General features: G+C 53.9%; 1 protein-coding gene across 1 annotated transcript; it reads right to left on the bottom strand.

The window, feature by feature from the left end:
- Positions 1 to 376: 376 nt before the first annotated feature.
- LOC102513128 (disco-interacting protein 2 homolog C-like) lies at positions 377 to 6,154 on the bottom strand. The gene is given in 5 exon segments (XM_032473670.1): positions 377 to 1,096; positions 1,504 to 1,618; positions 2,563 to 2,771; positions 3,856 to 3,992; positions 6,011 to 6,154. Coding segments are annotated over 5 exon segments (993 nt in total). The 5' UTR covers positions 6,105 to 6,154; the 3' UTR covers positions 377 to 658.
- Between the last annotated feature and the right edge of the window lie 9,674 nt (positions 6,155 to 15,828).

Here is a 15,828-nt window from a genome sequence, read left to right as displayed (position 1 = left end):
CTGTGCTCAGAGGGCACAGCAGCGAGCGGCCCGGAGTCAGAGCCCCGGTGCCCACACTCCTCCTCACCCAAACCTGGAGAGGCCGCCCACCCCATCTCAGCCAAGCTCCCTGCCCGGGGGTGGGCCCGGGGGTGGGCTGGTTCCTACAGCCACCACCAACTGCGCTGGGCCCCGTGCCCCTGACCACCTCTAGCTGACTTGTCCCTATACCGGGCCCCACTGCCACCCTATCGGGGGAGCAGAGAGCCGTCAGGTCTGGGCCTGTCTCTCCTGTCTGGTCCCACAGCCTTGGGTCAGCTCCTGACCTCCCTGTGGCATAGCTTACTCATTTCCTTGTAAAATCTGTGCCATGTATGCATTGTCTGTCATCCTAGCACCCTGGCCTGAGGGCACCCTGCCTGCCTGAGGTCGGCATGTCAAGTTGGAGGCCAGGACCCCATTACTGCGCTGGCAGAGGGGCTGCTCCCCCACCACCCATGTTCTTGCAATAAATTCTCCACTGACAGCCGTGTGCAGCCCGAAGTGCAGGACGATGAGCTGTGTGGAGGATGACTCGGAAGTGGTGCCCATGCTCCCCAAGTGGCAGAGCAGCGCAACTCCTCACAGGCTTCCACGTGTCAACTGCTTGACTCACAAAACATGGAAGGAAGCCTCATGCTCATCTGGGCACAAGGGAGCTGTGACCCTGAGAGTGTCTGTTCCAAGGGCCACCCAGGAGATCGAGGTCTGAGCCCCAGCTGCACCCAGAAGAGATGCTACATCCCACCGCACCCTGGGGAGAAAGGGGCTGCATGGGAGGGAGCTGAGTTCCCCAGGAGCATGTGAATGGTGGCCGGAGGGGGAGGCTGAGGCCTTGCTGGCAGTGACCCGGGCCTGCACAACATTTGGACATACCTGGCTGCTTCTGCCGAGGCTTAGGCAGGTTGGTGACGCACGTGTGGTGGCACATCAGGATGTTGCAGGGATGAAGCGAGCCCTCCAGGAAAAGCTGCTTCATTTTGGACAAATGGACCCCCCCGAGTGGGGTTTTGGGGAAGGTGTTGGCCGGAACCAAGGCCAGACAGTAAACCCCAACTTGGTGTATGCTGTCGATCACCTGCAAAGTCATGGAGAGGAAACTGTGTGAAACCAGGTGTGATGGAAAGCGCTGTAGCAGATCCTCAGATGTGCAAAGCCAGCACACAGAAGCCGACACGGCACAAGCGGGGCCCCTGGCTCACCACACGTCACTGAGCAGAATGCACCGCGGGACATGTGGAACAGCATGCACATGCACCAGGTCATAACAGAAACGTCCCCTTGAGACTCCGCAAGCAAGTGGGAGCCAGTTCTGCAAATCCCCGAACCCTGACCCGAATCTCAGTCTGTACAGCCACCTCCCTAGGACACAACTGTGAGTTCACGGTCAATACAGCTGGTGGGTGAGTGCAGGGATGACCAGAGAGCACAGCAGCCACACCCCCAGAGGTGAGGGGCGTGGGGGGGGGGTGCCAGGAGGACTACCTGCAGCACCCTGCTCATCCACTGGAAGCTGTCCTCCTCCGTGGAGTCCAGCCTCTGCTCAGCCACAATCACTATCCTCTCGTCGTGTAGGACGGTCACCGAAAACACGGCGATCCTGTGGGGACAGACAGGATAGTGCAGTGAGCACGCACTGCAGATGCTCACGGAAGCACCAGCCCTGCTGGAAGGAGCTTCGCAGCTGGCTCCCAGGGTGACAGTGGCCTCTGGAAGGAAACTGCAGCTTCAACTCCCACGCGCTCAGCAAGGTAAGCACAGCTCTAGGGGAAGCCTGGGGGCATGAGGGCAGAACCACTCACATTTCCCATGGAGCCAGCCTGTGGCTCTGGGTGCCAGCCTCTGCCTCTCAGTATAGACAGAAGGAGCCGTTGTTAGAATGGCTGAAACTTGGCGAGCCGTGCAAGTCACATCTTGACTTGGCACCTGTGAAACAACTCTCTCCCCATCAGCAGGAAGCTGTCATCTGGGAGCTAATGTGCCAGTTTTCCACTAGACGTGTCTGCCTCTCAGAGGAAGGATGGGCCATGGCAACCGGACCTCTGGGGTGCCCTCTGCACATGCAACCCTCAGCATCACCTCGTCCCACACCCACTTGCTTGGCAACCTGAGGAAGATCCACAGCAGCGATCACCCCCTCCAAGTGAGCAACCCCTCAGGAGCCGTGGACAGTGGCTCAGTGCTGACCATGTGCCAAGGTGGGTGGGGGCACCGCTGGGTCGGGGGAAGCCTGAGAGCCATTTTCCAGGCAGCTGGGGCTCAACCATCACCTCTGGGTCATTTGAAATGAGTTGCAGCAAGATATGCTGGGCTCTTTCCTGTGTAGCTACTTAGAAAAGTATGTTTCTCAAATGCATATTCTTATTTAACTTGGAACGGAAGTTACCAAAAATGTATTTATGGGCTCAGGACATTCAGAACCTTGTGGAATCTCAGAAGTCATGGACTCCAGTGGCTTCACTTCACAGAAGAGGACAGGTTGTCCCGTTAGAGCAATTTATGGGCTTTATCTAGAAAGTGTGGTCTGCAGAGAAGTGCGCTCACCTTCCTCAGTAGACAAACTTCATGGGCTCCATGGCCCGCACAGTGGCCACAATGTTGTCGGCATTGTGTCTGCGCCTGCTGGCCACCATCAGCCCATCCATCTTGCCCACCGTGAAGACGAGCCCCCCGGGGCCAACGAAGCCCAGCAGGCCTGTCCTCACGAAGGGGTACTCGCTGACCGGGGCCCCCGAGCTCATCACCAGGAACACCTGGGGCAGGCGGCTGAGTGCCGGGGGGGCCCACCCTGCCCTCCACCCTGCCCTCCACCCTCCTCCAGGGGGGCTCCTCACCTGAACCCAAGGAGGAGCCCCAGCCCCTCTTAAGAGGACTGTGGTGGTCTAAAACCAACTAAATCTTCTGCTAATAAAACCACCGCATAAAAGTGAGTGGAGAAGAAAAGTGCCTTTTAAACGACATCTGTCAGTTGTGAAATGCTCCCTATTCATTAAAACCCTATTTTTCCTTATTGAAAATGCACTGGAAAGAAACATACAGAGGAAGCAAGCCCCACCACAAGTTCAGACTCGACCCCAGTTTCCTCCAACCCGACAAGTCAGTCACACAGAAAAGACCGGTTTTGTTTGGACTGTGTCTCACTCAGTTTCAGGGGCATTTTAGAAACTTGAATCCACGTTCAGCAAAGCTGCCTGGACTAGATACCATATTGCACGTGTTCATGTCCAAAATCTACATGTTAAGAAACTTATCCCCAGACAATTCTTATTTTCTCACACACGACTTAGGCAGAACGTGCTCCTCCCAGGGTTGCGAATCACGTGGCCAAAGGACACAACTTCTGAGAAAACTGGGTGCAGCGCTGAGGCTGAGCCCACTGGCCTTACCCCCTAGCCTCCCACCACCACGCTAACCGTGCGCCACACCTGTGCGCACACATGCGCGCACACTCGGGTGGTGCAGGCAGTCACCTGTGCAGTGTGTGTGTCTGTTCACACCCGGCCAAGTCTGGCTCTGGATGACAGGCCCTGAGGGGCCGCTGCTCCCGGCCCTGCAAGACGGAGCCTGCACTGCAGGCTCCCAGCCACCCACCTGTCTGTCAGCTGTGCTCGTAATAAACAGGTGAGGAGAGCAATTTTTAAAAGGCCCCTTTTAAAGAAACTACTTGCTCTTTTCCAGCTCCGGTTATGAGGTGGAAACAATGTTACTAAGCCAAATTTATTGAACCATAAAAAATGGCAGGAGAAATCCAGCTATTTAAATGACTGTGAACATGACTTATGTTTCTCTCACATGTCTCATGCACCTGGTAGTGGCCATTTGTCACCTCCCACCTACCTCGAAGGCGTTCTTGGTCATCCCCGAAAGCCCGTAATAGGATGTGCCCGTAGCAACTGCACACACGCAGAGCTCCCCGACCTCGTCCGTCCGGCACAGCTGAGGAATCCCATCCGGCTTCACCGAACACATGATGGCTGAGCGCAGAACAGGCAGCACGGGGAATGTCAGGGAGAGGAGACAGTGGGGAGGAAGGGAGGCAGAGAGAAGAAACAAATGGATTCAAAAGAGAGCGCAAGTGCACGGAGCAGTGTCTACAGCAAAACATCAAATTTCACAGTTGTAACATCAGGAAATAATTCCAACCGCTTTAATTTTAGTGTGTAAATCGTATTTAAGGGAGTAACCCTTTCTGCCATCCCAATATGAGGGTGACATTTAGAATAAGCCTGAGGGTCACTGCCACACACTGCATGTCATTATCAAGTGCACACAGCCCCCGGGATGCAGCCTGCACTCTGAGACCGGAGAGCACAGAGCACCTCTCCAGCTCTTCTAAACGGACCACTTCCCAATGGCCATGGGCAGCTCAGTCTTCTATCTTAAATTCCCACAGCACACACCCCGCCCATGGTGACCCGCAGAGCACGGGCGCTTGGGGACGCAGCTCAGGGAGGCGGCATGAACACTGCGAAGGCTGAGCTGCAGGAAGAGCTAACAAGGCTTCCCGTGACCCCGTGGTTGGCACTGAGGGGACAGGACGTGCTGCATCAAAACCAGCCAGCTAAAGTGTGGGGAGACAGATGCTCAGCTCACTCCTACTAAGAAAAGTTCAAGGAAACATGACACTGAAATATTCTTCACCCCTCAGGTTGGTAAAAGTCAGAAAGTCTGAAAGTGTGCCAAGGACGAGGGAGTGGATGGAGAAGGAGGGTACCCCTACCAGTGGCAGGAATGTGAATCCCGCAGCCGGCCTGGGGACACTCGGGGTGGACAGCTCCGTGGGCGTGTGCCCGTCCACTCTTGCTCACCCATCCAGGGACGGGAGCACAGGCGAGCTATACCCTGCGTCAAACACCCTGCAGCTGCAAAAAGTGGGAAACTGCCCAACCGGGAGGGTTTGGATAAACTATTACGTGTTCAGACACTATAATACTACTCGGTCTGGAAAGGAACCTGCGAGCTCTTCACGTGCTACTGACAAATGAGCTTCAAGATGCAGGACCTAAGGACTCATGCAGGGCTCGATCATCACATGAAATTAAAAAAAGAAACAGGAAAAAATATGTGAGTGTGTGCATGTCTGTACGTGTATGTGCATGCCTGTATGTGTGCATGTCTACACTGTGTGTATATCCATAAGTCTGTACACATCCACAAGTGTCTCCACTGTGGTTGCCTCCCGTCGGAAAGGAGGCTTTTTATATTTTATAACCATCTCATCTTTTGAGGCTGGAAACTTGGGGAACTATTATTTATTTGAAAAACAAGTATTTTTTAAAGCAAGAAAGGAATGGAGGCCAGAGGCCTGGCCAAGGCAGAAGCAGTGTGGGCACATGGCCAGCTGCAGGGGGTTGCATGTGGATGCAAGCCCCCCCCTTCCCCTCAAAGGTGAGACCACACCTGAGAGCACAAGGACCCTCAGGAGGGGAAGGCCCAGATCCTGGAGGAACTGCCCCAGGAAAGGCCATCCTCTCCCCAGGAACACCACGTGGGGAGAGATGGGACAGGTCAGGGACCCTCCAAACCAAACCAGGCTCTGTCTCCCACCAGCAAGTTGCAGGAGGTGCCCCCAGCACAGGGAAGGGGAGAGAGGCAGAAGGGGTTCAGCAAGGCAGACCCTTCTCCCAGGGTCTCACCTCTGCTCAACATGCAAATGGTTTTTGACTTTTAAAAAAGGTCTCTCGTGCTGAAGGCAAACCCGGCGAAGGATCCAGGAGCCCAACATGCCAGGATGACCAGTGGGAGCCGGACCTTCGCTCAGGGGGCCAGCCGCCCAGGTGCCACTGGGAGTGCAGGGCAGCACCGGTGCCCCCAGGGGTCCCAGGGCACACGCGGTGTAGAGGCCCTTCCTCAGCTTCACGAACATTCTGGGTTTTCTTCTGTCAGGTGAGGTAGTGTTATGGAGCAGCTTAGCAAACACTTGAGAAGACTACAGGTCAGGCTAGGGGCTGACCCGCATGCACACACCACCCGCGCCTGGGGCCACACTCACCTCCAGGCATCACGAGGCCGACGTCCTGCACGGTGAGTACAGGCAGCTTCTCTTCCGAGTCCCCTCGGATGACCCCGTAGGTCAGGCCATTCATGGAGAGAACGCCTCGGCCCGGGGGCTGGTTGCTGTCGTCTGTGGGCCCGTAACAGCAGTTTGTGTCTGATTAGAAGCACCCCAGCTGTCAGAGCACAGACATGTGTGTAAACATGCTTCACGCAGACCGGGGCTGCACCCTTGGTCCTGAAGGCCTCTGAAAGCCAGCATGACTGCCACATGTCCCCGTACCATTCTTAGCACCCACTCTCTGTTTAGGGGACACTAACATCGACTCATCTACCTCCAAGTGCCTCAAGCATGAAGACCCTGCAGTGCTCCCTCACCACGCTGCCTCCACCACAGACGGCCCATTCTCCATTCCCCACTCCCTCTCTCTGCAAGGTCGGATTTTCCAAGTTTGAGAAGTGCTGAGAAGGGGAATCCCATCCCCAAGAAAGAGGGCAGCAGTGAGGAGAAATGGCAGCTCAGTGCATCCAGCCTCCAGGCCCGATGTGCATTGTGTAGGCACGTGCTCTGTTGTACCTGTGAGAATTGGGAATTGTCTGATGAGACGAGTTGTGAGGTGTTGGGGAAAGCACAGTCCTGCCACTCCCATGCTCTGCCTTCTCTGCTGTCCCGGCCTCGCCTCCACCCTGTTCCTCCCAAGGCCACGTGGCATCCAGCCTTGCTCTCCCTTCAAGCCCCTTACTCTTGCCTCCACAGAACCTTCTTCTGGCAGGTGGCCACATGGCTTTCTCCCTCACTATCCTCCAAGGTGGCCCCAATATTTCACTGCTCATCCCTCCACCAAAATAGCTCTGCCCACTGCTGTCTCCACAGCAAGCATCATCTAACCATCCATGCAGGCCGCCTCCATCAGGGTCTGAGCTCCCTGTGGGCGGCAGGGTTTCCTTTTGGTCACTGCTGGACCCCACCCCTGGCGTATTATATCACAATAAACGTCTTCTGACAGTCAGTGAATAATAACACATTTCCAAGAACATGGACTTTACCCCTGCAAACTAAGGTTTCTTCAGTGTGAGCAAAGTTAGAGAGTGCAATTCAGGTAAACATCACATTTCTTTCTGTAATTTTCCACATACAAGTGCGTAATGTAGTTTTAGGATCTAAAACATGGACTTAAAATAGAAGTTTCCTACTTGGCCTTAAAATATCAACAAGGTTTATAATGAAACTAAAAACATAAATGGGCAAACATAAAAGTTAAAATTTGCAAAAAGATCTCATTTGAATTAAGTAACTGGTGCATTTTAGAAAGAAGTGTGTGTCCAATGTCAATTACATCTCAATTAAAAAACAAATAAAGAAGCGTAAGAAAGTCTGAAAATAGAGCTTTTCTGTCTGTCACAATAGAAAAGAACAGCGCTGACGGGATATAAAAGAAGTCTTCTGAAATAGTAAGACCCACGTGAAAATACCTGGAAATGTGCCCCAAACACTGGAATCGATACTGATCCCCTCTTTGGCTTTTTCTTTTCTAAAGACCCCAACAAATCGACACTTTGAGATGGAAGACAGAGGAGCCAGGCAGGAACCCTCTGCTGCCAGGACACCCTCACCCCCATTCTCAGTCAGGACTCCACGTGAGAGTCAGAAACCTTAACCCTCAGTGTCTGCCATGGGTTGGCTTGTGTCCCTCGCAAAGGTGTGTCCCAGTCCTGACCTTGTGAACCTTAAGTGTGACCTTCCTGGGAAACGGGGCCCTTGCAGGTGAGTTAAGATGAGGGGCCCTAAATCCAATGACTGGCATCCCTCTAAGAAGAGACAAGAGAGACAGACGCAGGGAGAAGGCAGGCTGGGGGAGGCGGAGCCCGGGAGGTGCACCCGCAAGCCCAGGGCTGCGGCACCAGCGGCAGTGGGAGAGGCGCCTGGAACACAGTCTCTCTCAGAGCTCCGGAGGGAGCCACTCTGTGACACCTTCACCTCAGACTTCCAGACTCCAGAACCAGGGTAGTGAATTTCTACTGTTTAAAGGCACCTAGCAAACGAATACTCTGAGTAATAATTTAAAAGTACACCTGTTTTTATTTGTAAAAAGCCACATGAAAGCAAAATGCTGGACTAGCTGTGACACACGCAAGGTATGGGAAGATTTAAGAACTTAGGTTGCACCTGAGACGCCAGGAGGGGAAGTTTTTTTATGACCCAGCACCGCACAGTCTGCTGGCTTAGTCACGAGGTCCACTTTCCTGCGTCAGTGATAGTAAGAAGCACTGTTTAACCCACAGCAGAGCCTCTGCCCAACCATCCATCCCTTTTCTCAACACTGCTCCTGCCCCTGGGTCATCATTTCCCCTGGACAGATAGGGAAACTGAGGTGCAGAGCAACTTGGGCAGCAGATGATTCTTGGGCACAGGTGACCTGCCTGGAGCTACAAGCTACAGAAGGAGGGACCGAGTTCCAGCCAGGGTGCGCTGTGCCACGCTCTCTCCCCAACGCCAGCCGGCTCCGGAGTGCGCGTGCAGGCTGTGCTTGTGTCTCACTGACCAGCGTCCAGATGGTCACAGGGAAAGAAGCCAGCTGGGCCGGAGCCCCAGCTTCTGCCTGTGCGATGCCTGCGTGCTCTTATTCTAACAAATTCTGGTTTATCAGGAAATAACAAATCCCACTTTCCGTATTTATGTTCCTATCACTCACATGAAACAACTAGAATTTTTTTCCTTCCTGAAGAGATAATTTCAGAATAAGAAACTTAAAAAGAAAAGTGGGTGAGTGGAAATTATCATATATAAATCAGACACAGTGAGCGTCTCGGCAGCTACACCACACATTTCCTGAGCTCTGAGCATGTCGTAAGTAATACGGTCACCCCTCCATTAAAGATGCCTACAGCTCTGAATGGTCATCACTGCCCAAGTGACACTGGCGACAGTGAGACACATTCCACACAGCTCATGCTGAAGTTTCGGCCAAGGGGAAAACGTGTGAGGTACTTTTCCCCTGCAGCATAAGAAACAGCAGATTACTGACATGTTCATTTATCAATGACTCACAGGCAATAAAAACAAGAATGTGGCAGCCAAATCAGATGTACGGGAGAGTGACCCACGTGCGAGACGTCAACATCACTTCTGTGCATTTTCAGTGCAACCTTGGGGAGAAAGACACTGAACTTCCAGAGCCTGAGAAAGGCCCTTACAGCCAAAACCTCAGAGTGCATGCCCAAGACTCAGGCGAGGAGCTACTGATTCACTGGTTTGCTGTGCTTCTGGGAGTTGTATCAGCTGACAACTTAACACTTCTAACAATGGCGGCTTTTCTTTATAACAGGGGAGGAAGGGGCTTCCTCAGGACGCACCGCACACAGATCACAACTCTAACCCCAACACTGAGCACATTCAAAGGTAAACAGGACACAGTGGGGCAGGCGCCACACTTACTGTTAGGATTCCATGCCAGAGCCCAGCGTCTTTCTTGAAATACAACACATTCACAATCATTTCAGCTATACAAATAAAAAGAGTCAAAGTTTTTACTTACAAAAGATGAGCGCAGACCAAAGGACAAAGAAAACACAGTATCACATCAGTGGGAAATAATGGGTTTTGGGAAAATACCATTTCACTCTGTCTTTGCATAAATGCCTCAGCCTCCAGTCAGAGCCATTTAAAAATGCTGGCCCACCTGGAAAGTGCTTCCAGGTGAAATTCTGACACGTAACCTAACAGCAACGGCTCGTCACACCATCACTTAAAACACCTTGCTCCTTCTCTTTTTGTATATTTGCTTTCCTTCTCCATGCCCATTCTTTTTTAAAAGATTCTTTTCATTTCCATCACACGTGCAGGAAGGAGAAGGAAACACTGAGTATTTGCAGGAACTGGTGATTTCCAGCAAACGCTCACCAGAACGCTCACCAAAGCTTCAGTCCCGTGTGCCTCACCCCTTTCGAAGACAGATGTTCAAAACACACAGCCTGTGTCCTATTTTATGTGAGATTTTTTAAAGAGGATAAACGGAGTAAATACATGTATCTTTCCTCCCCCGCCCTTCAAGAGCAACAGCCCTGGATCTTCAAGAAATTAGGGCAAGGAATACAGGTCATGAGCTTATAAGAAAAGCTGGGGCTAAAACTGAATACACCGACGCAAGGGTGTGATGGTTAGAGGAGACGTGTCTCGACGTGTTGAAAGCATCTGGGAAACTATCCCAGAGACCAAACATCAGGAGAACATCTCTGCGAGACAAGTGAACTGCCCCTAAAAGGGGAGACGACAGAGGGATGGAGGGAGCGAGAGAACGAGAACAGCAAAAAGAGGGAAGCATCTCCTTCCACAGTGTGTGCCAGATGCCACACCAGCTTCCTCCGCACCGCAAAGATTCCAGCACGGTGGGCGCCTGCGACGTGGCTCAGGTGGCGCCCTGATCCCAGATGCTCCAGCAGAAGGAGCGGAGGGTACATGGCCTGACCCTTCCTTCCATGAGCCCGTCAGCATTGTCAACCTTGTTACCTCTGGTCACCCTAGCTCTGGGCCCACAGGACCTTCCCAAACAGGGCAAAAAAAGCACATCAAGAAACCAGTTCTCTGACCGTGGAACCCAGCCCCAGAATCCCCGAGTCAGCTGGTAGAGGGTGGTGGCTGAAGCGTGGGCACTTTTTTTAAAACTCCCGAAGACATTCTGACCTGCACCCAGGCATTAACACATACCAATGGTGTCAACTATCTGTTAGAACCTCAACTGTTTTCTCCCAAATTCCCACATTGAAGCCCTAACCCCAAGTATGTCTGTGTCTGGAGATGGGGCTCTAAGGAAAGAACTAAAGTCACGGGGTGGGGGCTGATCCAAGAGGACTAGGGTCCTTCCAAGAAGAGGCGCAGACATCAGAGCTCTCTGCTCACACACACAGCAGAGGCCGTGTGAGGACACAGCGAGGAGGCACTGTCCGCAGACCAACCCTCCGGCACTGGATCTCAGACTTCGGCCTCTAGACTGTGAAACAGCCGTGTCGGTTGTTTAAGCCGCGGTCTGCAGTGTCCGTTAGCCACCAGGGCAAAGACACTAACTGAACAATCTGACAAACTGACTTTCCATGCAGCCGGGTGCAAACTCATCACAACTCCCCATTTGTAACTAGTGGGAACAATGCGCATCCCACAGGGCTGGGGTCAGGGTCCCACAGGAAGGACCTGCCTGTACCTTCCATGTAGCCACAGGCCTGGGTGAGGGCCTGGCAGTGGGTGAGAAATGCGATCCCGGTCACAGTCACCCCGAGCACGCTTCCGTCCTTGCATGTCTTGTACTGCAATGGTGGTGGTGATGTCGGGGTGAAGCGAGGGCCCACACCACCAGTGACCCCGGGCCCTGACCCATAACAGTACTTGTTGCTCAGTTCCCCAACCTCATCCAGACCCAGCGATTCACCTTGATATATGCAGTGTCATTATTTGCATCCTTAATGTGTGGGAACCAATCCCGAGGAGGTTTAGAGGGAAATTTTGACTCTGTGACAAACCATAAGAGCTTTGGCCAACCTTGGGAATAAAGGACAAACTCCTGTTAGACAAGCATCTCCAGAAGACAGGTGTGACCACCACCTTCCTGCTGGCTGCCTGCTTTACAATGCACAGCCAGGCTGACCCCCGGGGTTTCCACTGAGTCTAAGACCATGCCCACGGGCCGCAGCCCCGGCAGCAGGATCTCAGGGCTCGGGTTGAACGCACGCAGGATGCTGGCAGAGAACTCGTGCGGGGCAGGGGGGTGTGGGGCCAAGGCTCACCTTTGAACTGTGGGATCTCCCCGGTCGGATTTTTTGGCAGCCCTTTGTGGCAGACATCACTCGTCAAGGCTACCGTCACCCCACAGCTTCCCAGCAAGAACCCGATCTGCTGGCTGCCTGCGTCCTGGGAGGGCGGCAAGGGGGGAAGGGTAACAAGAAACGGTGGTGCTGCTCTCCCAGCAAACCTGGCTTGCTCTTGGGCCCTGGGATGGCACAAACCTCCCTGACGACAGGGATGCACCTGCCAGCTGTGTGACCTGCGTGAACAGGGCACTAGCTTGGCCCTGGCTCCTCATGTGTGCTGTGAGGGTAAAGCACAGCCATCTCCTGAGCCTGCTGGGAGGGACACGCCAGGAGAGCCCACAAGGTGCGCGGTACGGGCTGGCGCTCCCTCCAGCTGTGCGAGACTATGACTGTGGGACAGAGAGGGTCCAAGAACATGCCTCTGCACCCCAGAAAATCTCTGACCACATCTGGCCTGGTGGGCTGGACACCCACGTGGACCACAGACATGAAGAGCATGCCCATCCTGTGGAGTGAGGGCTCTGGGGCACAAGCCTTGGGGTCTCTGCGTGACCAGCATGGCTCGGGGCGGGTGCTGTGGGAACCAAGTGTGCTGGGGCTGATGGAACCCAGCCACCCACAAGCCAGCTCAACGCACTCTCTTCGCTCCCAGCACTCCCAGCGGCTACGAGTCAGAGAATAAGATGAAGCAGGAAGCAGCCAGCACTCCTAGAACAGAGGCGTCAGGACTCTGAGCTGACACCGTCTTCCCTCTCACGTGAGAAGGCGGTTCTCACCTGCGTAAAACCGGCAGCCTCAGCATCAACTGCTCGTCCAAGGGGCTGCTTCACACCAGTGTCACCAAACATATAAAAGCTACATCTCTCCACGTGGAATTATCACAGCCAGCCCCCCACACCCTTGTAGCCCTGGCACTCGGCGGACGGGGACTGTGCCATTTCCAGGGCCCCTGGGGGACTTTTCCTTCAAGCAGTGCTTTTTCAGTCACTCCAGCGTGAATTTGGAAATCACATCGCCAAAAGCCATGACCTCGAAAAGGGGCAGGGAGACAAGTTCTGACGCCAGGGTCAGCGGCAGGAGGGCGTTCCTCCGTGAGTGTGAATTTCTGGGACAGTCAAGGGAAGACCACTCGGAGTGGCTCAGGAGAGGGAGCACAGGGGCGACTGCCACGGCTCACATGGAGGCCTGCTGTCCCCTGGGCCTGTCTTCCTAATGTCTGCCCTAAAGACCCTCAGTTACAGAGGAAGGGACGAGAGCGGCGGCACCCAGACCTGCAGGTTCTGGGAACCTCATCTTCCACGCCTGCTCCTCCCTGTCCTCTTGGTCTGGAAACTCCCACTTGGAGCCCCAGTCAGTCACCAGCTTTGCAGAAACAGCCCCACGCACCCACCCCGTCAGGCTGAGATGAGACCCCGCACCGGCTCTCAGAGTGGCCGGAGTGTCTCCTGCCTGTGCTGGGGTCCCTGAAACTAAACCCATCTTGACCCCAGAACCTGAAGCAGAGCCCCCAGTCCCAAAAGGGACCTGGGGACAGGGTCCTGAGCCATGATATGCGAAAGCCCATGCCACTGTCGGATAGACTCCCTCTTGGGAAGAAAAGGAACCGCCCCTCCCGGCTGGAGCTCTCGGGCCCTGACACTTCCCCCTGTGTTTCCTGGGTGCCTTTCCCTGGAATGGCTTGTTTCTGGCCTGGGCTGGGGGCCGGCCCTTCCTCTGAAGAGCTGAGCCATCAAGGACCACAAGTTCTCACGAAGGACTCTTTTGTTGTTCACAAAGAGCTGGACCACACCTGAGTTAAAAGCCTTCTTTCTCTTCCAATCGTTCTCCAGTACAGGAGCTGCGTCAGTAGGTCCCTTGCCAGGCAGTCTCTCTGCACCCGCAGGCTCTGCAGGTAACTTCTGGGGCACTCCACTGTCACCCCTGCCCCAACTCCATCTCAGTCTCCCAGACAGAAAGCATCAATCCTACCCTGAAAAGGATTCTCTCCCTAATAAATGTGAGGTGAGTTCACGGAAAGTCTCAGTCAAGAGCTTGTGGCCCCACAACTACCAACTGGTGCTCACTCAGTTTTGACCCCTGTCCGCCCAGATCCCCGACCTATCAGCTGGCAGCCTCAGGGGGTGGGGGAAGACAGTAACACAGAGACAAAAAGGAGAGCTGAACTCCAGACGCACTGCCCTGCAGGGTCCGCACAGGGCAGGCTGGAGACCAGTCAGTCTGAAGATTATTACGGCCACATAATCAAGTGGATCAAAGAAATCTGACACCAGGGATTTTCCTTATCAATACCAACACAAATATGTCATTAATGTATTTTTTGCCAATTAATTTTGAACTTTTTATTTATAATGGAAATTTCCAAGCACACACAAAGGTAGAGAAAAGGAGAAAGAATCCTATGTACCCATCATTGGCTTCAACAGTGATCAACATCTGGCACATCTGGTCTCCTCTCTTACCCTAAACACAGGCACACATGCAGACTGGAGAATTCTAAGACAAATCCCACAAACGCATCAGCTGGGTGGACCTTCCCCTCTGGCTGCCCCGTTTCCTTCCCTCCCCACTGACTCCCTCTGATTTCCTGTAGGAAAACGCACTCCCGGGGGAGGGCTCATGGGCTGCTTCACATGAGGTTTTAAGTATGGGACAAGACATCACTGTTCCTCCCTCCAGAGATGTTCCACTCTAACAGGATATGTGAAACCCTTATTAAAGCAAACAAATGGGCCATGTGCTAGAATCTAGGGAAGACGGTCTCCATCGGTGCAGGACGGTGAGCCTCCTGGAGGTGGTGCCTCTCACAGGAGACTCCCCCGAGCAGAGGCGTCCTGCTGCTCCAGCTACACAGAGGCCAGCACTGATGGGCCAGGCCCTGCCCGGCTGGACGACTGTGGCCTCAGGGCCCCCTGTGTCTCCGGTCCTACGGCACTCAGAATACGCACAACCGCAGCCCCTGATGGCCTTGCTTCTCCCCGGAGTGGGGTGGGGGCAGAGGGAAATCTGCTTGGCCAGCTCAAGAGGACTGGCCGGCCCTGTCCAGATCTGCCCATCACGGCACAGACGTCTGCAGGTGCCTCTCTCGGCCTGTCCACTACACGGCTCAACTGTTGGAGAAACCCTGACTTCTCCTGCTATGAACTCCTCTCCTTTCACCCCAAGAATCAGAACAGGGAAGAAATACACGTACATTGGGCTGGAGACTTTGGTGAGGGTCATTAAGCAACAGTTAGGATTTGGAAAATTTGGTTATCTTTAGGCCCTTTATTTTGAGACAGGCCTGCTGGGCACAGGACAGGTGGACAGAGGAGCCATAAACTTCATCACCTATGCTCACGTGCACACCTTAGCCCAGGCTGAACAGCACCCACACCCACAGATTCTTTTATTTAAAAATATGAAGATTTCTAAGAATGAATGTCATCTCTGATGTCACAGACCGAGGCCCAATGCACAGCTTCCGGCTCCCTGAGAATCTGGTGCCTCTTGCTTTGTCCCAGCACAACGTTAGGGAGAGGGGGCCAGGAGGGAACCACTGTTTCTTCCAAGAGGGGCTTTTTGGTCCTGAGATCCAGAGTGACACCATGAAGGTGTGAGTGGACCTGGGAGGTCACAGCCTGGGATGACAGAGACAGCTGGCAGGCAAGTCTCAGAAGCCTAGGACACGCCAGTGAGACACACTGGGCCTGCCCCCAGGACTCCAGGCAGGTGAGGTGCTGGAGGCAAACCTTGCAGATACCAGTGCTTCCTCCTCAGGGCACTGGGGGGGTTCTGGGGTCCAGGGCTGCAGGGCTCACTCTCCCCCCTTCAGGGGCCACCCGCAGCCCCGCTTGATACTTGCACACGCCCAGAAGGCCAAGCAGGGAATGTGCAGATTTTGTACCCAAGAAACGGATACAGCAGCCATTCCACAATCATTTTCTACAGGAAAGTGGCAGTGGGAGACATGCTATTCACAAGGACAAAGACACACACACTGTTGTGCAGGATGTGCACAAAGTTCATTCCTGACACTGG

This window comes from Camelus ferus, chromosome 35 (assembly GCF_009834535.1).
Source record: "Camelus ferus isolate YT-003-E chromosome 35, BCGSAC_Cfer_1.0, whole genome shotgun sequence".
Classification (NCBI taxonomy): domain Eukaryota; kingdom Metazoa; phylum Chordata; class Mammalia; order Artiodactyla; family Camelidae; genus Camelus; species Camelus ferus.
This window is presented reverse-complemented; position numbering and strand designations above follow the sequence as displayed.